This window comes from Camelina sativa, chromosome 11 (genome assembly GCF_030686135.1).
Source record: "Camelina sativa cultivar CO46 ecotype springtype chromosome 11, ASM3068613v1".
Taxonomy (NCBI): domain Eukaryota; kingdom Viridiplantae; phylum Streptophyta; class Magnoliopsida; order Brassicales; family Brassicaceae; genus Camelina; species Camelina sativa.
Window position 1 is genome coordinate 5842020 of NC_141890.1, and position 22511 is coordinate 5864530.

At 31.4% G+C, this 22511-nt stretch overlaps 1 protein-coding gene across 2 annotated transcripts; it reads right to left on the minus strand.

Annotated features, from left to right (window-relative positions):
- Positions 1–6165: 6165 nt before the first annotated feature.
- On the minus strand, positions 6166–10429 carry LOC104721964 (transcription factor bHLH68). Of its 2 annotated transcripts, XM_010440043.3 has the most exons (8): positions 9831–10429; positions 9193–9586; positions 8800–8880; positions 8197–8262; positions 7976–8041; positions 7438–7497; positions 7262–7306; positions 6166–6724 (listed from the first exon to the last, which is right to left on the minus strand). In XM_010440043.3, exons 1-8 carry the CDS (start codon positions 10154–10156, stop codon positions 6527–6529), a joined length of 1236 nt encoding a protein of 411 aa, XP_010438345.2. In that variant the 5' UTR covers positions 10157–10429; the 3' UTR covers positions 6166–6526. The 2 variants fall into 2 exon arrangements, with proteins under 2 accessions (XP_010438345.2, XP_087327436.1); XM_087471310.1 differs by lacking the exon at positions 7976–8041 and having other exon boundaries at positions 9831–10366.
- Positions 10430–22511: the final 12082 nt, after the last annotated feature.

Genomic DNA, 22511 nt, shown 5'->3' on the forward strand with positions numbered 1-22511 from the left:
AATTTAATGTCACTTATTTATAATTGATACAATTATTACATCAATTAGAAAAATTGATACAAATATTTAACATCAATTGTCATAACCGCTACAAATATTTATATCAGTTATACTAATTGATATTAAAATTAACTTCATTTATTCAAGTGACACAAGTTAACATCAATTCCATCAATTGATGGAAATAGTTGCATCAATTGTTTAAACTGACCCAAAGTATTACAATCATCAATATCAGAGTCACTTAAACAACCGATGTAATTTCGTTTGCATCAATCAAAAACTGATGTAATCAAGCAAAATAAATGACCCAATCAACCTCGTTTCTTGTAGTGACGTTGTAGAAGGATCCAAGCCAAGACGAGGTACACTAGAAGTGCGATGGCAGAGATTCTGGGGACCATGGTTGTAGGGTCCAAGGTAGGATGGTGTAGAGCCCAGGTCAGAAGGTATCTTCCATTGGACCTAGGGTAGTCTTCAATCCATAGGGTCTGAGAGCTGAGGAGGTACTGAAGTAGAATGACTTGAAGTCGTTGAGTGAGTAAATTGGAGAGCAGGGCGATAGACCATAAGACTTTATGCCAATACAAACAGATCTTCCAAGGAAAACTAAAGCCATATGCCAATGATAAAGGTCAAACTGTAACAATACAGGTGGGTTCCTCTCACTTGGGGGCCTTGGCCAAGGAGATTAAGAAATCCACACAAAGCATGTAGCCAGTAAGACCAAAGAAAATGCAGAGTAGGCTTGGTCGATTTAGTTTTGGACAACACGAACAAGGTTTGTTTGAAAAAGGGTGGGTGAAGCTTAGGTTCCAAGCTCTTGAGTGTATAAAACATATCCCATAAGAGGTTAAAAAGCACATAAGTGGGATCAGGAACCGGGTATGTGAAACAAGGGCTGAAGAAGCTTCGGTATTCACCGCTCTTAAGCGACATGATCATAATGCCAAACTTCTTCAAGCCTTTCACAACATGAGTATGAATCCTAGATGTTTCACTAGGAAAGGTTCTCATAGACATAAGAGTTTGGCAGAAACAACCTTTCAATGTGAAGCTTATAAACTCATATTCCATAAAGCTAGGTGAAACTAATGGCAGGGTTCTCAAAAATTGTTTGTATAACCAGAGTAACCAAGGTATGTTAGGAGCTATTTGCAGTCTTCGGACAAAAGCTTTCAGGGAACACCACCTATGTTGGCTAAGGGTAGACAAAGGGTGATTAAGAGCAAACCTGTACTTTAGAGAAGGATAATCTGGATCACCATTTGTACGGCGGTAACAGGGAGAAGAGTCGGGGGACCACTCTCGGAGGAAAAGCGCAACGCTGTAAAACTCATCACTAGCCGTTGCCGTCGTCTTTGTCGCGCAAGACTCGGGTGGTGAGGAAGGAGGAAGTTCTACAGAGGCGAGTCGAACTTCGGATCTGGGCAATGAGGAACAGGGGGACTCTGAAACTCCCAGCGGACAGGCTGATAGTGTCCCAGAGGGTAGAGATTGTCGTTCTCCACCTCCGTCTAGCTTCGGAGATGAACAAGCCTTTGTCGCCGTTTGGGTTCTTCGGTAAGGGTTTGTAACGAGTAAAAAGGAGCTAAAAAAGAGGAAAAAAAAATGGAGATTGAGGTCAAGGGATAGTAGAAGCTTGAAAGAGAAACAAGAATCGAGATTTCCCGATGCCGGCGAGCAGAAAACCCACCGGCGTCGGAGGAGGATGGTTGAAACGGCGCCTCGATGTTCGTGCCTGGAAGAGAAAAATTAGGATGAACCTTTTTCATATTTTCTGGCATTATTTTTACCTTTTAATGTTCTGTTGTATATATCCACACAATAGACATATTAATTATATACTTATATAGTTATAGAGTATAATAGCAAAACAAACAATACAAACCAAGTGGAAGTAATTAGTATAAGTACTTAACCACAAATTACAATTAACCGGTAAACAAAAACACAAACAGGATCCTAAGAAGAACATAAATTGATCACTTGGTCATATATCATCTAATAACATATCAAATGATGAAACGCCAAACGCAAATTTTCTAGCAAATTTTTTAAACGAAGTACTTGATTTGTATAGCATCATGAGCAATCAGCCTTGGAAACTCAATTTGTTGTTTTCTCAGTAGACTGACTGCTCGTGATGTTATATCAACTTTCTAGAATTCCACGTGGCATAGTTTCATTTGGTTCAGTGGAAACCGGCGGAGCCGAGTGCTGGAGCCCAATAGTCGGCACCGTTGTCGCTGCCTACTTGGAGTGTGCATGAGATTGGAACAAGACATAAACCTCGACTTCTCAGATCTTTCTTAGGTTCTTCATTTGCATTTTGATTGTCCGTTGACGAAGACGAAGCTCCTCTTCTCTTCATGCACTGATCGATCATTCACCAGCGAAAACCATGTCACAAAAATATAAAAGAAGTCATGAGGAAACACAAAACCTGGAATTTTAGAGTTTTGTCGATTGTGATGCCTTTTAAATTTATACAATAATTTGGGCTTTAGGTCAAGGCCAGATCTGTTTTTTTTTTCCAAAGTATTCTGTTTCATAATATAAAATGTTTTAGAGGTTTTTGTTTGTTTCATCTTATAATTTTAATTTTCTAGACAATTTTATATTTTTTTATTATTTATTTTATGTAGTTTTGTTTTTGATTAGGTAAACTTTTTTAAGATAGAAATTCTTTATTACGCATGTTTTAGCTAAAACATCTTATATTTTAAAAGAGATGAAGTACATTTTATAGATATCAAACAACAGCAACAACCATCATTGGTGTAAACCATGCTGGTGAGTCAAGGTTATTACAACAAACATGAAACCAGAGCAAACTACTCTTTAAATTATACTAAGTTACAAAGATAATCCCTAATTTTTCTTCACAAAATAACAATAACTAAATATTCTCTAAAGATTACAATATATTTTAAAATAGAAATACATTTAATCAAAAACTTTTATTTGTTATCTATTTGATCAGTGCCGGCCCAACCAATTTTGCTGCCTAAAGCAAATTTTTTTTTTTTGCCCATTAATGAACACTAGAAAAAAAAAGTTGCAAAAACTGGTACATACAGGTTCAAACTCGTAACACTGAAGGAGTATAAAGACGTGCCCAACCACTGTACCACCACAACTTTTTGAAAATTGATGCCCCTTAAATCATTAATATATTCTGGCGCTGCTTTACGGGCTTTAGGTCAGGGCCCGCAGGGCCTACACTGTATTTGATCAATATAATAATTTGTTGTTGGATCGGGCGTTATGGATAAATCCCAATATCCACTATATTATGTTCCTCAATAATATGATCCACTGCAAAAGAGAAAGTATATCAATCATATAGTATACGTTTTTTTCTTTCTGGTACTTAATATTTTGGTTTTTCATTTCGAATTTTCTTGTTACTTTGTTCAGTTCGACATAAACTGGTTTCCAATGTAAGTCAAAGATAGGCTGATAGGCATACCTTCGACGATAGTCACCACAATAACTGCTGTAACGTTAATACGTTTTCTTAAGAAAATAAGCGCGTGAAGCGATGATTGGACAAAGATTATTTGTTGGGGTTCGCTATGGGCCGACTTTGTTAAATTGGGCTTTTTAACTTCTTTTTTTGTCAACGGGCTTTTTTAACTTTTCAATTAAATGTGAACTTCGTTATTCAAAGTCAAAACAGTTTTTTAAATGAACGCACGTTTACGAGAAAATGCTACACCAATTTACATGAAAATAGAGACAACATCGGTAATTACATTCCATGCCAGTTTGACCATTAGTTTGTGATGTTACACTTGTGAATTGTGATATAAATAATACAATCCTTTATCTGTTTACTTCACGATTCACACCATAATTCCATAACCAACGTCCAAATCGTAACTGCGAATTTGGTTATACGGGACAAACGATTTGATAGTGCAGTACGGTTGAACTGTGGTACATGCGGGACAAAAGAATTTGCGGAACAAGTGTGGTTTATGTAAAATATGCGGTACAAAATAATGTTTGATTGGTAAAAAACTATTTGCGGTACGGATTTCTTATTATTTTGTTAATAACTAATATAATTTTTTTATTTTTTTTATTGTTTTTAATATAATTATATATTATAAATACATATTATAAATAAACATTATAAACAAATATATCATAAATTAAATTGTCTTTATTGTCAATGAAAAAGTAATTCCATCTATTATTTATAAACTTTAAAAACCAAAAATTATTTTAAATTAATCATGTAAATTTGTGTTCATTAAAATAGTGAAGAAATACATCGATTTAAACATAATTTTGTTCTAGAGAAAACTATAATTTTTATAAAAAAAATTAAATCAGTTAATTATACATTAATGGTTTAATTTGTATTGATGAAAAATAATCAAATTTATTTAAACTAAAATATAACTTTTATGTACATATTTATGCACAACTAAAAATATATATTTATAAATAATTAACTTTTTTTTCTTATTTACAACATATGTAAATTATTTTTATTTATTTTGTTATTTGTAATACAATTATTTCTTGCATAAGCATCTTGTTTTTAACTCAAAAACAATTTATTATTTAACACAAACCTTCTTTTAATACACATTTAGACAAGTATTAATGTATCACTTTTATAATTATAAATAAATGAAAGAAAAGGAAAAGAGGATTTATGGTGATACGCACCATACCTGGATAAAGTTTACTGGTGGGGCGTTTTCATTAAATACGACAGTACAAATAATTAATGCGGTTTTCCTTTTTTGTTTTTTACAAAACCGCAAATTAATACAAATGACATGAATGATGTAATTAATGCGGATTTTCCTTTTTATACAAAAACTTCCCGTCTTTTCAATCACCATTCAAGCCTTAGTTTCCAAACCAAAAAATCAAGCCATGGACGCGAAGAACTCCAAACCTGATGCAACCAAGAATTTCGGTACGAGCGGCAGAAGCGGTGGTTCCAGTAGCGTTTCCGATGTGGGTAAAACGATGGTTTCACCTGGATCTGGTGGAGATCAGCACATCTCGAAAGTTGCTTTTGAGCAACCCTCAGAAGTTCTTCGGTGATCTTCACGCCAAAGACAAGAAGTGAATCATCATTTAATTAAAGAATAAAATGATCAAAGTGATAATATTTTGTTTCTTATTTTCTTTGTTACTGAGATCCTCCTCCAATTCACCTATGAAGTGACGTACAATAATATAATTCCCAATTTCTGAACTGTTTTTGCTTTTTTTTTATATATTTATATATGGTGAGTTTCTTCTATTCAGGTTCATCTAAATATACATTTTTGAAGATATTTATAAAATAAATTTTGAAGTTCATACATATTTACAAGCATGTCATTAGTATTAATTATTAATTTGTTTTTTTATTTAATTAATTAATATTAAGTTTCTATTTTTGAAAACAAAATTTCCCATCTTAAATAAATTTCCAAAACAATTGGAAGCATTCTCTTTAATATTAAATATTAAGTTTATAATTATTTTAATTAATATTAAGTTTTCAATTTTACAAAACAATATTTTCTCCATACACAAATTTACTTAACAATCGGTCTAATCAATAAACGAATTGATTTTCGATCTTGGAGGAAGATCTGTGGCCAAGATTTTTTATCTCAATGCATTGATCTCAACGTATTTAAAACTAATTTTTACTTTTATGGGTTTCATATGATAAGTTTTTGCGGATTAAAAATCTTTGAACATGTTGTCTGACCTGCCTAGCATGGCGGATTCGGACTATGAAACCAACACTAAAACTATTAGTTTATCTCATATATACTATAGATTTGTAGTCATAATTTTGAAAATTAACTTATAAATTATTTAGTATATGAACTACAAAATATTATACATACTATAACACATTCTTAATATTCAAAAAAAATAAAATACTAAACAAAATTATAAATTAATTAGACAAAAGTTAACTAATTGAGAATTTGATAACTAAATAATTTAAAAAGTATTCTTTAAAATACAATAATTTATAATTTAGTTTTGCGGTGTACCGCGGGTGAAATCTTAGTTATTATAATTACCGTCTTACATAAATTAAGATCTACGCATAACTTAAGTCGATATTTTCACCATATTTTCGTGCATTATTTTTCTTTTTAATGTTTTGTTGTATATATATATATATATCCACAAAATAGACATATTAATTATAGTTATAGAGTATAATAGCAAAACAAACAATACAAACCAAGTGGAAGTAATTAGAATAAGTACTTAACCACAAATTACAATTAACCGGTAACCAAAAATACAAACAGTATCCTAAGAACATAAATTGATCACTTGGTCATATCATCTGATAACATATCAAATGATGAAACGCCAAACGCAAATTCTCTAGCAAAGTTTTAAACGAAGTACTTGATTTGTATAGCATCATGAGCAATCAGCCTTGGAAACTCAATTTGTTGTTTTCTCAGTAGACTGACTGCTCGTGATGTTATATCAACTTTCTAGAATTCCACGTGGCATAGTTTCATTTGGTTCAGTGGAAACTGGCGGAGCCGAGTGCTGGAGCCCAATAGTCGGCACCGTTGTCGCTGCCTACTTGGAGTGTGCATGAGATTGGAACAAGACATAAACCTCGACTTCTCAGATCTTTCTTAGGTTCTTCATTTGCATTTTGATGGTCCGTCGACGAAGACGAAGCTCCTCTTCTCTTCATGCACTGATCATTCACCAGCTAAAACCATGTCACAAAAATATAAAATAAGTCACTTAAGATGTGTAGCATTGATTATAACAAAGTTAACACATATTTTAACACCCTGACTCATATAAAGAGGTTCCGTGTATACACTGTTAATCATATTATACAGGAAATGCAGTGAAATAGTGCTAATTAGTCATAAAGAGAAAATATTTCATTGAATTTTTCCTGAGAAAAGGCATATATAAAAGACCGCCAAAGGAATTTAAAATGCACTTATATGACGAAAACAATTAAACAAATAAGGAGGAAAAGTTAAATATTTAAATAAATTTAGTGACTTTGTTGGTTTTAACGAACTTTGTTGGTTATAATAATGTAAGGGAGGGTGAAAAAAAGCTGGCCACTGCATCTTTTAATATAATTCAACTTTACTTTAAAGAAAACAGTAGAAAAGGGATAAAATTTTGGAAACTAAAGCTGTCCACATTTTAGATTTTGGATTCAATTGATCCAATAAAAAGTATGGTGATTATAATTATGTTGACCCAAAATAAATGGACGACGTACCTGACCAGGGTCCTCAGGAAATATGCAACTCCTATCTCCTTGCAACTATTCATAAAAACCAAAGTTTAAAAGAGAATTAGTAAAGTAAATGAGAAAAATTAGTATTGTGTATACACTATATATAGCGTGATGATCTGTGTGTATATATCAGTATGTAAATGAAATTTGGTGCTTACATGTTGTTGGTGCCTCATATTTCCGGAGGCAGTCGTACCAAAGTATGGATGACTCAGAGCCTGCGACAGTTGCAAAAAACAACATAAATACTTTATATATAATCACATCAATCAAGTATTACTTAACATGGAGAGAACAAAACTTTATACTAACTTTATTATCTCTTTATAATATAAGTGTCCTTTCACCATCATTATAATTTTCGTCGATCAATGAGTAGTATAATGGTGTTCATACACTGTAACTGTAACTAATATATGCTAATCTAGTGATATTACTTGGAGATTGATTTTCACTAATCAGGAAATTTACAGTCGGAGAACTGTTTACCAAAACTATGTGATATAAAGCAAATGGTTTTGAGATAGAAAAGGTGAACTAGATAAAAGTCCGAATAATTAACTTATTAGTAATTAATCACTTGGATTTCTCTGACACATTGTAATTTCCTAGACGTTAATCATTTTAGCATTTTTAATTATTCTTTTACTGAAAGCAAAGTGAGAATATTGAGAGTTAGGAAAAGACGAGTCACACCTCAATTTGACTCTGAAGGAATCTAATGTATCCAATAGCTTCCGACAGGACTGAGGCTGTGTCAGTCTGCAAAAGATGGGTAAAAAGGGAAGAAGAATGATTTAGATTAACAAAAATGAAACTAAAAATATCTCCAATATTGATGTTAAAAAGTTGATTTGATAAGGGAATATAAGACGGCATTAATAAATGTATACTTTGTTAATTAAATTTATCGTTACCTTTCCAAATGGAGATACTAGCTGATGAAGCGCTGCGATTCGGCCTCCTAATTTCTCCTTTCTCACCTTTAATTATCACCATAGATTAATTAATACCATAAAGTAAAAGCTTTCTATATACAGTAGATGTGCATGTGTGGTTATATTTTTTTACTAATTACCATGCATAGAGGAAAACGTGCTTACTTAGTAAGTAATAATATTGTACTTTCAATAGTGTTCTTAATTAACATTATATCATCGAATCCAAAGTAATACGAGTCACTCCATTTCTACGTTTCAGTATGTGTCTATATTCTATAGATTTAATATATAATATCTAAGAAGAATGTTGAGACTGAATTAAGTTTGATTTTTATGAAAGAAAGAGAGAAAAGGAATAATGAAGAAGGAAGAAGAAGACAAAACAAGAGAGAACAAAAGAGTTACAAAACACAAAAACCACACAGCTTATTCTGTGCCCATTCTGTTTTGTTTGCTTCTTCTGTTCTCCTTTGTGTTTGTGTTTTTGTTTTGTTATTATGATGTCAGGGAGATAATTTATATATAGAGAAAACGTTATGTAAGCTAACTAAAGTTTCATTGATTTAATCAGTTAGTTACCTTGAGGGTTGATTGTGACGAAGGAGAAGGTTGAAGCCTTGGCTTCTTATTAGTAGACCCACCAATGTCTACGCTGTTACACTTCATCACAAATATAGATAACAAACAAAAAACAAAGATCAATTAGTCATTAATCAAAAAAATTCATAGCAAAACTTATTCTGGTTGCGTATTGAATTTAGTTTCAAACCTTAAAATAAGACTTAGTTTGTCTTGTTCTTTTTAAATGACGTTTTAGATTTCACTTTTTCATAGTATATGATGTGTTTACTACTTTGGATATAAATTAGACCTTATTTCCGAATTTTCTCTCAATATACAGCATTATATATTAATAGTTTTTTTTTTGCTGTAGTTCATGAAAATATCTAAGATATGTGGAAGAAGTGTTACCTCAGAGGCTCGATCCGGAGGAATGTGTCTCCCTTCGGACAAGTGAAGACCATTGTGATTGCTAGAGAAATCCAACATATTATTATTATTATTGTTGTTGTTGTTGTTGTTGTTGTTATCCTCGTTGCTATTGAGGCTTGTTGTGGTTGTTGTAACACAAGATTTGTTAGGAGGTGAGTTCGGCGAAGATATGACATAACCATTGTTGTTGTTAATGTTACTCTCTTGTTTGATGTCAACCGCCTCCATGGAAGCTTGTTGGTGGCTTAACACTTGTTCTTCCCAATTCTCCAGTCTCATCTTTCCTTGAAAACTATGGTGTTGTTGTTCATCATGATGATTATGATGGTTCATCATCTCCAATCTCTCTTCCTCTCCCATCATCAATCCACCCCTAAATTTTAAAAGAAAATATCCATAAATATTAGATTGATACTTATAATACACACACACATATATATATACACGTATATATGTCATAACAAAAGAGTAATCAAGATTAGGTAGCAACACACGAGAAATAAGGCCATGAAGTGAACTAGAACTCGAGTAACACAAGATCATGTCATGTGCCTAGAGAATATTTTCATTTTGGAATATTTATAGAGGGGGAGAGAGAAAGAGAGAAGGAGAGTTACAAAAGCAGTTGGCTAAGGCTCCAAGACTCTGGAGGGAGATCATTGCTTTCAAGCCAAGAAGAGATGTTAGGGTTATTAGGCAAAGACGTTGAAGAAGATGAGGAAGAAGAAGTCGCCGGAGAGGGCAAGAAGTGCGGCAAAAGAGTCGGCATCATCCGTGGTCGCAGATAATTGTTGTTAGGATTCATATGTGGCGGCAACGGCGCCTGCTGATGACCTATCAACGGTGGTGGTGGCCTCATCCCGCCGCTTACGTTCCACCAATTAGGGTTTCCGGCCGCCATCAGCTGTTGAACCGGCGAACTCTCTAACACACCTCTATTCATCACCTTATCTCTCCTCTTCTATCTGTCTCTCTCTCTCTCTCTCTCTCTCTCTCTCTCTAGATCTCTTTGTGTTTACTAATCAGAGAGGCTTTGGAAAAACTTGGAGAAGTGTTTGATTCTTTAACTTAAGTAGTTTTAGTTTTCTTGGAGAAGAGAAAGAGAAAGAAGACTCAAAAAACTAACTTAAATTTTGATCTCATTTGATAACATGTGATGTTAATTTTTTTGGATTTTTTTTTTGTTATTTAATTTTGTCTTTTTCCTCTCTCTTTTGTTCGTTCCTTTAATTTCCTTTCTTTAAATTTATTTTATTTTATATATCATATATTTACTTTTTCCCCATGCTTTTTTCCATGCTTTAGCTTTATCTTAAAGTGGGACAGAGAAAGGTGGTAGCTACTTTTATTATTTAAATTAATACATGGGTTGAAAAAAACAAACAGAAAATTATTTTTATATTAAAAGAAAATAATTATTCGAATATTTTATATACGGTGTATAAAATTTTCGAATATGTATATTTTAATAAAGTTTTGGGTATATCACACAATTCACAAGTGTCTTGCATCTATGATCTATGCATCCGCCTTTTTCAGTTTTCATCGAATGTAAAATTTAATTATATATCCTTTTCATCCATATGTTTTTTCTTTTCTTTTTTTATCCATATGTTTTCATGTTTGAAACTTACTGATTTTTTTTCTTTCTTTCCAACTAGTAAGATTGCTTCTTTGTTCTAACGGTTACTGTTAAGTAATTAGTTATAAATGGCGGCAATGATTATATTCTGGGCCAATACCAAGGTTTTAGTTTGTATAGTAGTATAGGGTACTAGCCGAGCTAACATTTTGTTTTTCTCTTATTTATTCCTTGTGTAAATTTTAAGTGATACGTAAACGGTAAACTATTACAAACTTTTAATAAAAGAACCACCGCGCGCATTGTTGTATTATATGTCATCTACTTATAAAACCACATTGCTAATTGATTTTTGTTTTGTTTTTGTATAAATGACAGAGACGACACAAATAATTTAGCAGATTTAGAACTGAACTTTAAAAAAACACTGAGGAAATATAAATTATTCCAATAACAACTAAAATAAAATAAAAATGGAAAAAGAATCAATATTGTATAATGCACTTAATTATGTTAATTAACTACTATGTCTACATTTAATAAATCTCAAATATACTGGTTTCGTAGAGTCGTATAAAGGTAAGAAAATTAAAGACAAGAAAGATTCTTCTATTTTATTTCAACGAAAGATTCTATTTTTGCTGACTAATTAAAAAGTACTGAATTGTGTTGGGTAGGGTTTTCTGTAATTGTAACAATGGAAATACATCTAACGAACTCTGTATTTAACTAATCTAATTCGTAAAAACGAGTCAAAAAGTCGGTATGCGTCTTTTTAACATCGGATGATCAAATTGCTCTCAACATTTTTCTTTAAAGTGTTACTATTTTTTTTTGGGTTGAAATGTCTAAGCACCTCTGTCTTGATATCATTTCATCGTGGAATAAAGTCACTGTGGATTTGTAATATTAATATATTAATTTCATTTTGAAAACGTATTCTCAAAAAAAATTGTCAGTTTCATTTTTTTTAAAGCATACTTATTTTTAAAAACATAAAGAAACATGTATGGTTTACAAAAACTACATATAATAATTTTAAAAGACTATAATTACCTTTATTCATTTTTATTTTTAATAATTAATAACAAAAATATTTCATATCAGCAAAAATTTGAAATTTTCATTTTCCATTAAAATTCCATCGAAAGAAGTAATTTTGTTTAACCCACTATATATGTTAAATATATATCTTTTGTTTTTTTCTCTCTTATAAATCAATGTACCAAAACATTATATAGTATTTTTTGGGATTGTGCGTTAACTTCAAAAAAAGTATATTGTGCATAATTAAATATATAGTTGCGATTGTATTTGTGTGTATATTATAGACAATTGTTCGTTCTCTATTTCACCTAGTTAGAGTGGGGCAAACAAAAGCTGCATTTTTAAGTGTGGCTATATATATATGCACCACCAGTTTAAACGGAGGAGTTTTTTTATAAGAATTATTGAATGTTATAAAAGTTGACAAAAATTTCTTTTTTGCCACTCACACAGCCACACACAAGATGACGAGGGCATTGTGTCATATGACGCATACAAAGTAGAACTTGCGTTTTAACTTCTAAGAGCATGAAGGTGTTATAAAAATAGAAATCTAATGATAATCCTAATTGATTTTTTTAAAATGCCTACAAGGAAGAAGACCAACATCTCGAAGGAATCAATGTCCTAGGGTTTGGAGATCCCTAATATTCTGTCTCCCAGTGATTTCAATTTCCAAGAAATCCTTACATAGCCAGAAAAAAACATTACAAATATGCTTACTTATATACGTCGTCTCGTCTTCTGATACGGTTTTTAAAAATATAATGTGTGTAGCTTAGAGCTACATAAATTGATGCGTATAAAGAACTCAGAGCGTTTATTTTGCCTACTCTATATGAATAATCTAGCAGATAAAATCCTCATTTCCTTTTACTAAAAAAAAAAAAAAGAGCTTCAAACGTTTCTCTCTTTTCTGAATCTTCCCAAACCCTAACTGCTACCGTTGGTTTCGTTTGCCTCTTCGCCGCCTAAGACTTTCGCCGACGGTATGAGAGGGCTCTGCTTTTTCTTTTACTTATCGTTCTAGTCGTGTCGTACCAATCGTGACCCGCTCTCTTCCTCCCCGGCGTACTGAGCAGTCCAACCGTTGCGTCGTGACGGTGTGGCGGATGACGAGATCTCGGCTCGCCTTCCTCTCCGAAGACTGGTGGTGGTTCGAAGCTGCTCCGGGCAACCTTCCTTGCAGCTTAGGGGAGTTGGATCTGAGTTTCGGATCGCGACCTCATGTCTCCTCCACCCTTCTGCCGGAGATGCTAGTAGATCGGAGGTGTATGGTTGAGTCGGGTTGTTTAGAGTTTACCGGTTGTTGGGGAGGCTTCAGGTGTGCCGGTGGCCGAGATTTGCGGACATCCTCATAACCGACGCTTTCTCGAGAACTTCCTCAATTTCTGGTGTCATACCGGCTAAGAAGCGAGACAACAAGGCATCTGCGATGTGGTCTTTCCAGTTCTGCACCGTGAGGTGATGATATGCTAATATGTACTTCAATCCCTTATCTTGAGAAGAATAGCATTCTGGTTTTTTGTGTGATTAGTTTGGAAAAGCTGTAGCTCTTGCTGGTGGTGTTTCGTGTCTTTTGGTCGAGTCAGTCGGATGTATTGTCCGTTTTAGGTTTAGGACCGGAACAATGAAAGCCGGAGATTCCAAACTTTTCTGATGATGCGCCTCTGGGTGTTGATGCTATTGGGACAAGTTCTACACGCTGATCATGAGGTTCTCATAGCTTGGATTTGCTTTGCTCTTCAATATTGGATTTGATTTTCTCTGTGTTAGTATTTGTTTTCGTGTCATTGGGTCAATTTAGGTGGTTTAAGATTTAGGTGGTTTAAGAGATGATTTCATTCCGAGTCATGGTGTGTAATCTATCTCATTGTGGTTAAAAAATGCAATGGTTCTCGATTAGGTAGCATTGGATCCGCCTAGTGTTCTAGAGTTGTACTCAGTGGCGGATCTAGAAAAAAAGATTATCCGGGGCAAAATTTGACTAGAATTAAAAGAGAAAAAAGCTAAAAAAAAATTTAGGAATTGAAGTATAGTTTAATGAAAAAACTCTACTTTTGTTTTCTTTTTAAACTAACTTTCTAAAAATTTGGTTAATAACTTGTACGTAACCCAGTGTTATTAAAAAATATGGGCTTGTAATGAGAAATTAAATAAAATAAATTGGGCTTTTCACTTGTGTTTGTATGAATTAGAAGAATAATAAGTTAAAAAAATGTTATAGAACAAACAGAGTACTAGGGGCATTTAACATATATTTACCAGGGGTATAATTCAAAACTGTTATAAAATAACATTAATCTCAGAAAAATTGATGGTGGCAACTGCCCCTCTTTAGTACAACGTGGATCCGCCCTTAGTTGTACTTGATCAACCATTGTATTTGGTCCAAATCTATAGAGGTGAATGTAATGTGTCTTTGATTTGGTTGTATGATTTTGGTTAATGAAAAATTGATGTTAAACAAAAAAATCTTTATTTCCAGTTTGATACATACGTATATATAGGATCATGTACCACGGCTAATGGACACTTTTTCACTCTTAAGTTATCATACATACTTATCTAAGATGAAATTATAGTATTTATAATTTAAAATTATTACACTAACTGGAGATTAAATAAAAGAAAAGATAAGTACATAATTTGGATAAGTCGACGCATAGCTAATTTTAATCTTAGAATTCACATGGAGGTATTGAGTACATTCGTATTCTAACATTAACTGTTAATTACTCAAAACTAAAGTAGGATTTGGATAAGGTTATCAGAAAAAAAAAGGTAGGATTTGGATACACTAAGTCTCTAATTTTGGGATTGACCCAAATTCATAACTAGAAGACGGATTTGGATACTAAATTTTTTACAATATACGTCATTTTCTTACGAATTTTTTTTGGTAGCTAGCTAGAGTAGCTCCATTTTGTTGCACTATTATTTCAAATCTGATTCAAAACTTTTTGCTATTTGAAATGGAGAAAATACTTGATGGCCGACTAAATGACACCCTAATACACAATAATACACAAGAAATAAAAGGAATCGAACTCGGATAGTGATATAACCCAACACATCACTCATAGACAGAATACAAACATATTAACCTTTGAAACAATTTTTAAAAATAATTTGAAGTTTAAACATGCGAAACAATGGGAAAAATGTCAAAAAAATCCTGAACTTTCAAATTTGGGATGAAAAAAGCATGAATTTTTGAAATGTCATTTAAATCATGAAGTTTGGTTTGACTCTTTGATAAAATCGTCAAATTTAGTTGACTTGGCCATTTCGGGCATGATGTTAAGTTCCTGTTAAAAGTTAGTAACGGTGTTAACTTTCGGTTAGGAGTGTTTTGAATTTATATACAAGATCCGCTTGCAAATCGTTACGAATATTTTAACTTGGTCTAGTGGTAATAGGTGGATGACTATGCCCACTTGCTCGGGTTCAATTCCTCACATCTACGATTTTTTTTCTCCTCTTTTACTAAAGGGCATAACAGTAAATACATCAGCTCTTGCAACCCTAATCTCCTTCGTCTTCGTTTCAGACCCTTTGTACTACCATTTACAGCTTTTTTAAATGGTGTGATTTTTGTTGATTCCAAGCCAGATGTATATTAGATTTAGAAGAGAGTTTCATCGATCAATGAGATCTGTTTCGTCATCGGAAGATTTTTTTATGTTTTAGGTTACTCTGCTTCGTTTGTCATCTGATTTAAGAAGTCCAATTGTCTTCTTCGCATCTTCAAGAGCTTCATCGTAGTGATGAAGCAATACTTGAGCAACAGAACAATTTGATTAAAAAAAAGATTGGGCATTTTGATTGAATGCTCGTTGGGTTGGTTTCGATATCCACCATTAGAGGCGTCAATGGAAACTAGGGTTTGCAAGAAGAAGAAGTTGATGTTTTACTACTATACCCTTTATAGAAACAAAAACGAAAATAATTGTGCATGGAAGAGATTGAACCCGGGTATGAGTAGTAAGTAAAACTCATATACCACTAGACCAAGTTAACGTACTCTCGATCGTTTGCAAGCGGATTGTATATATAGATATAACACACTGCTAACGGAAAGCTGGCACCGTTATCAATTTTTAACGGAAATTAACATCATGCATGAAATGGCCAAATCAACGAAACTTGACGATTTTATCAAAAAAATCAAACCAAACTTCATTATTTAAATGACATTTCAAAAGTTTATAATTTTTTCATCCCAAATTTGAAAATTCAGGATTTTTTTGACATTTTTGCTGTGAAACAATCTATTGCGAACCTTATTAATTGGTCCACAGCCAAATTGGTCCTTCCGATTCAAATAGGGTTTTCTTTTTAACACGCTTCCAAAATCTTTGTCGGAGAGGATGTGTCGTTTCTTCCCATATTTATTCTCTTCCTTATTTAATGTTTTCTTAGTTCTTCATCTTTTATTATTTAATGCTTGCAAACAAACACCTAGCACCAAATTCCTCTTTCTTGTCTTCCTCCATCTCCCCTATTTTATTTTGTATTCAATATTATTTCCATACTCTTTAAATTTGAACTCTAATTATTTATTACTATATATGTTCAAATTCGTATATTATATATTGTTGATAAAAGAAAACGGAAAAATAAATTATCTGATTATTTATGTATAGTTATTTAAGAAGACTAAAATTGGAGGTAAATAACAGAATATAATACGGTTAAATTTGATAGTAACGTGGGTTGATTGGATTATAACTCGTAGCAATGGTTGTGATAGTAATACCTTTTTTTGGGCAAAGTGATATAGTACTTATGTACCAAAAAAGTGAATGAATATATGAAAAAGTAACTAAAAACAAAACTATATATACAGTCAAACACACATAGTATATATATATATATATTCATATATGTTATAAACTCATTTACTTACGTAAGAGATTTTTGAGACGTTTTGTGGGATATGTACCCGTATGTCTTTGTAGTTTATGTATATAATTGAACGATCACAATCCACAAGAATTTTCAAAATTAGCTTCCATTTGTTTTGTAAAGTAAGCAATACTATACGTTCTGAGTAGAAGATAAAATCCATCTACAGATAATTACAAAATGTACGTATGCAAAAAATAATAATGTAATTTTTATAAATTATATAGAGTTAAAGGGTTTATTATTATATATATATATATATATGTATTTCCTAAAGAATGATTTTGTAAGATTTTTTCTTATTTCAAAAAGACTGATTTTCAATATATATATTTAATTAATTAATTACTATTTTGTAAACGTCAAGAATTAATTATGAGAATAATCTAAAATTATAAATTGCTATTGGTCATAATTAATTAGTTATCTTTAGGTGATAAAATAATATATTTATAATTAACATTCATTTTTTAAAAAAATTTAGGGATACCTATGATACATCTACTCAACTTTATGTTATTTATTTCAATAAATTAATTGTAGTATCGACTTTAAATTTTATATAAAGGTCGAGAAAATAAACTTTTCTTAGCAGAAACAATAATTTAAAAGAAGAGATAAACATTTTTAAAAGGAACGAAGCCGACACAATTGTCGTATTGGCACGACTTGTAATACCCATTGAAGTATAAGCTGCCGTAATCGTTCGTGAATTTGTTTATGGATATGTGAATTTTTATATGCCGGCTACCATACATATATTGAAACTGTTTTTTGATTGCTCATCAAAGGCTGTTCGATCATTTGGATTCCACACAGACGTTAAATTTTAGTCTTAGTCAAAAAAAAAAAAAACTCTAATCAAAGATTTATTCGTAATTTGTATCTTAACTAAAATAATCGAGTGATGTTAAAAATAGAAATCAAATGTGTTTATAAACTTAATCCTAACATCAATATGCTTTATTTGAGAAGACAAATCGAAACAACATTACTCGTTAATTACTACCAAGTTTTACGTGGTTAATGATTGTAAAAAGCCCATGGTAATAAGCATCTATATATGTCCGAATACAGTATGTGTGACTTATCCATATATATATAATTGAAATTGACAAAAGAATTTATTGGTAGACCATATGACATCCATATCTCAGTGGCAATATGATAATTAAAATAAAATCATCGATCAATCACTCTCAATAGTTATTCAATTAACTTAAAAATTACAGAATAAGTGTGATTAAACTACAGATCCCAAAACCCCTAAAATCATGCCTTTTGTGTTTTTTTATTTGTTGTTTTGTCTTCTTATATATATGTGATTTATTTAATTAAATATTAAATGATTTCTTTTGCAGTTTTTTCTCCACTCATTGAACTCTAATTACTTTCCTCGCCTATAAAGCAAGGAGCCAAAGACAACTGCTTTTGTGGATGGTAATTCACGGCCAAACAAATACTAATCCGTTACATCTTAATAAATTAGTATAAGTCTATTTTTGCTTTTATTTGATCCAAAAAGATTAGATATCTGCAATAATGGTTAAAAATAAACTAAATTACATATACCATTATATTAGAAAGTCTTGGGTCTCTATGTTACTCATTGCATTATAAAAGTAAATATTTATTATTATTATTATTATGGAAAAAATAAAATAAATAATTCTAAGGTTTTAAGTAAAATGTCTTATAAACCTTTTTCGAATGAATGAAAATAGTTTTCTTTTCTTATAAAATAGGACAAACTGGATATCTAAAATATTTTGCACAGCAAAACAAATCACCAAATCATGAGATACACTCTATGTTTTACAATATGAATTGCACGCAATACAAAAAAAAAAAGAACAAAAAAAAATGAAAATATTGGATCTTTCCCACATCTTCCAAATACGTTGAAAAAACAGACCAATCTATCGATGTAGATGTTATTTTCACTATTTTCTCAATAGTTTTGTTGCAAAGACCATTCTTGTCTAGTTTTCGTTCATGCAAACTACGACTTCTTCATACAGTCATAGTCTAGTCTTCACTATAAGACCTCCATATCATCCTTAAAAGAATACGAGTATAAACCTTTAAACATACTTACTTTATTACATGAACCGTTATATATATATATATATATATAACATTGATAACCAAACTAGTATAACTCTGATTTTTAGAAAAGATTATAAACTCATGAGTCATGATGATCCAAAGTTCAACAAGTTTTTGGTATATGATGGCTCTGATTGGTGACAATGTTTAAATGAGGCGGTTAGAAAATTTTGAGTGGTTGAAAAGAAGACAGTTGAAAAGAAGACGGTTGAAAAGAGAGCAGTTAAAGATAACGGATAGAAAAGATGGTATGGTTGAAGAGAGCGGTTAAGTATTTAGTTTGATTGGTAACATTGTAGCGGTTGAATAGTATAAATTTTAATAAATAGTAAAAAAATTAAATTAATTTAGTTGGAAAATGAAAAATTAGAGTAATAAATTATTTTTTAATTTATAATAAGATATATGAACATAGTTAAATTAAAAATGTTGAAGTGCTACATTATGATAATAGATTATATTGGTAAAATATCATAAATTATTTAAAAATTTGTAATAAATTATAAAAATGAAATTTATTCTAAAAACTTTAAAAAACTAAAATCATTATCTAATTCATAATAAAAAATATTAATATAGTTGAGAGTTTTTAAAAGAAAAGGTTAAAAAATTCCTGAAAAGTATGAGTAAAATCAGATTATATTCACTACTTTTCTTTATTTTGTCAGATAAAAAGAATCTAATACTAAAAACAAAAAACAAAATGCAAAAAAAAAAAACTGTGTAACTTTGAAAATTCACCAAACTGTGACTCAAGTTAGTGTTTGCAACCACCAAAAATAAGGTGCAACCACCTTTTCTAACTAAGATCTTCAACCAAGATGGTTAACCGCTATCTCCAAACGATATGTTGATTGATGATCACAGCAGCGGTTCATTTGCAAACGAATCTTAGTGAAACCAATCAGAGCCGATGTCAAAAAAAGAAAACGAAAAAGCAAGTTTTTGATCACGTGACTAGTAAAACCCGTGGATCGGAATGATATTTGGAACAGGCCATGTTAGAAAGCCCAATTATTTTTTGACTACAAGACAAAACTGTATGAAATTCTGATTTGGGTCGGTGGCCCACATGGCCTGCACGTGCCAAATGCCTGTTTCTCTCTCTCAGTTCTAAAAGTCACTGTAAATATAGAAACTTCAAAATTAATTACTTAGAAATTAATACTCTCTCCGTTTCAAAAATATATGATGTTTTGAGTAAATTACGCATATTAAAAATTAACTACTTTACAAAAATTTCAACTAATTATCAACAAAACTGCATAATATAAAATATTAAACTAATCTAAAAATTGCATAGAAACTTAAAAACATCTTATATTATGAAACAACAAAATTCTCTAAAACATCTTATATTACGAAATGGAAGGAGTAATATTAATCAAATAATTTGTGCTGAGGCTTTTGACCAGGAATTGTTATTACCAAAATTTTAACTCTACATGAAAATATATCACTGATTGAAAAAAATTAGATATGTTATAAAATCAAAGATAACTGCATGATTTTCATCCACACAATCATTTTGATGTAATATTTTCAAATAATTCAGAAAATGAGCTCACCATAAGTATATCATCAGGTAAGTTTTTTTGTTTCTTTTCCTTTTGAAACAGTCCATCAGAAAAGGTTCAACGAGCTGCATATCAAGTTCTCTTTGAGAAAGGAGACATGCAATGAAAACGTTACACACAAATAATTTGCTAACTTAAAAATTCTGGATTTAAAATTCGAGAAAGAATTAAGATTCGCACGTGGCACTGGGTGGGTCACACGTGGGAATGAATTTGATGAGAAAGTACAAAAGGGAGAAGACAAAGCGAGTCAGAGTCAACCTTAAAATTCATGTACGTAATAACCAATTGTTAGGAATAAAATGCTCTTCTTGAATATTAATACATCGAATCAAACTTGTCCACTAGCTTTCCTACTTCACTAAACAAACTTGATTTCAAGAAAGAAAATAGAAAAAAGCAATCAAACTCGATTCATAAGTTGAATTGTTCATTCCTTTCCTATTTGGCTATTTCGTATCAAAAAGAGTAGTTTCCACTGGTTATTGAAACTAAAATATGTCATGAGTTGTGCCCAACATACTTTTAGTTCCCATAGTGGCATGGCTTATCGACATATGATCGATGATGCATTAAGTCCGATCAAGTCATTCTAGATTGACTTTTTCGATAATGTGGAACTATGGATTTGTATATACAAAATCAACCACAGAAAATTGCATCGTTTATATATTACTTCATTTATATTATTTTTTTGATTTTTTTTTTAAATTTTATATATGTTGATAGCATAATGTTTACAATCAAGAATATGGTTGATATATATGAGTATACTGAGTTCAAATGTGACTTTGTGACTTTGAACCTGTAAAAAAATCTGAGGAATATATAAGGATAGAAACACCATATACGGTTTGATAATGTCTCAGAAAGAAAAAAAAATATATGAAGATATTTGGAATAGATGAAGTTAAATCAGTCCAAACACCGTTGGAGCACATTTCAAGTTCGTAGCCATACCTGACGATGTACATTTTGGTAGCATTATGTATTCCAAAATTACTTCAAGACATGACTTAGCTCATTTTGTTGCGGTTGTAAGTATATTTAATTATAAGTTTGTTCTTCTTTTGATCGTTTGAAGGAAGTCAATTGTAGATGCTAAGTTTCCGAGGATAAATTGCAGTAGCGGGATGTGCTACACAGGTAGTTCTAATACAAGGTTAAAGGTTTCACAGTTTTATATTATGTATGATTCTATCATTAACAAAATAATTACGTATAATTTTGTAACTGATACGTATACCCATTTTTATCCAAATAAGAATAAGTTGGAATGGACTAATTCAACTAAAAATTAATTGTTGCAATTTGGATAAAGATGCGCAAAGATTTATGTAGACAGAGTTAGGGACAGAGTCATCATCACGAGAAAACCAAGTCAAATTAAACTTCTATTAAGAGTCTAATTATTCTTAGATTTATTGCGACTAAAAGTTTGCTTTGTATTGCTTTCAAATGCAATCTGCTTTAGGATAGAGAAACAAAAGTTTAATTTAGCTTTCAAGTTGGTGTAACGTATAAGCTTCAACTTCACATTATTAGTGTTGCTATTAATTTTTATCATTACTCAATAAATTAGTCATCTATCTTTTTGTGACAAAGGCAAATTTTAGGTGTTTTGAAATTTATACTGAGTCATGTTCGATGTTTTCGCAGAGCTATATTATGAATATTTTTTTACATGCGTTCGAATATATTAAGGTTTTTACTTTTTTTTTTTTTTGATAAAAGGGTGACGAAGACTTGTTCAAAGATATATTATATATATATATATATATATATATATATATATTTGTCTTTGTGGAATCTTTTAGACTTGTTTGAGAATCAGAATGACTATACAATTATCGTTAATTAGCTTGTCGACTAGGTTTACTACCTCTCGGCTCTCGTACACAAAATCTGTCTATACTTTTGAAAGCTACTGTATCGTTCATATGAGTTTTACGTACTTTTTTTCAACAAAATTGAGTTTTACGTACGGAAATGAATATATTTATAAATCGATATGATAACTTTTTATCACCAATTATTAAAATTTAACGAGGGTTAGGTTTATTTATTCTAGT

Coding starts and splice junctions, on each gene's coding strand:
- LOC104721964 (XM_010440043.3), bottom strand. CDS start 10,156: ATGAATAGAGGTGTGTTAGAGAGTTCGCCGGTTCAACAGCTGATGGCG. Junction 8,263..8,799: donor CGTCACAATCAACCCTCAAG/GTAACTAACTGA, acceptor TGATAATTAAAG/GTGAGAAAGGAGAAATTAGG. Junction 7,307..7,437: donor ATATGAGGCACCAACAACAT/GTAAGCACCAAA, acceptor TTTTATGAATAG/TTGCAAGGAGATAGGAGTTG.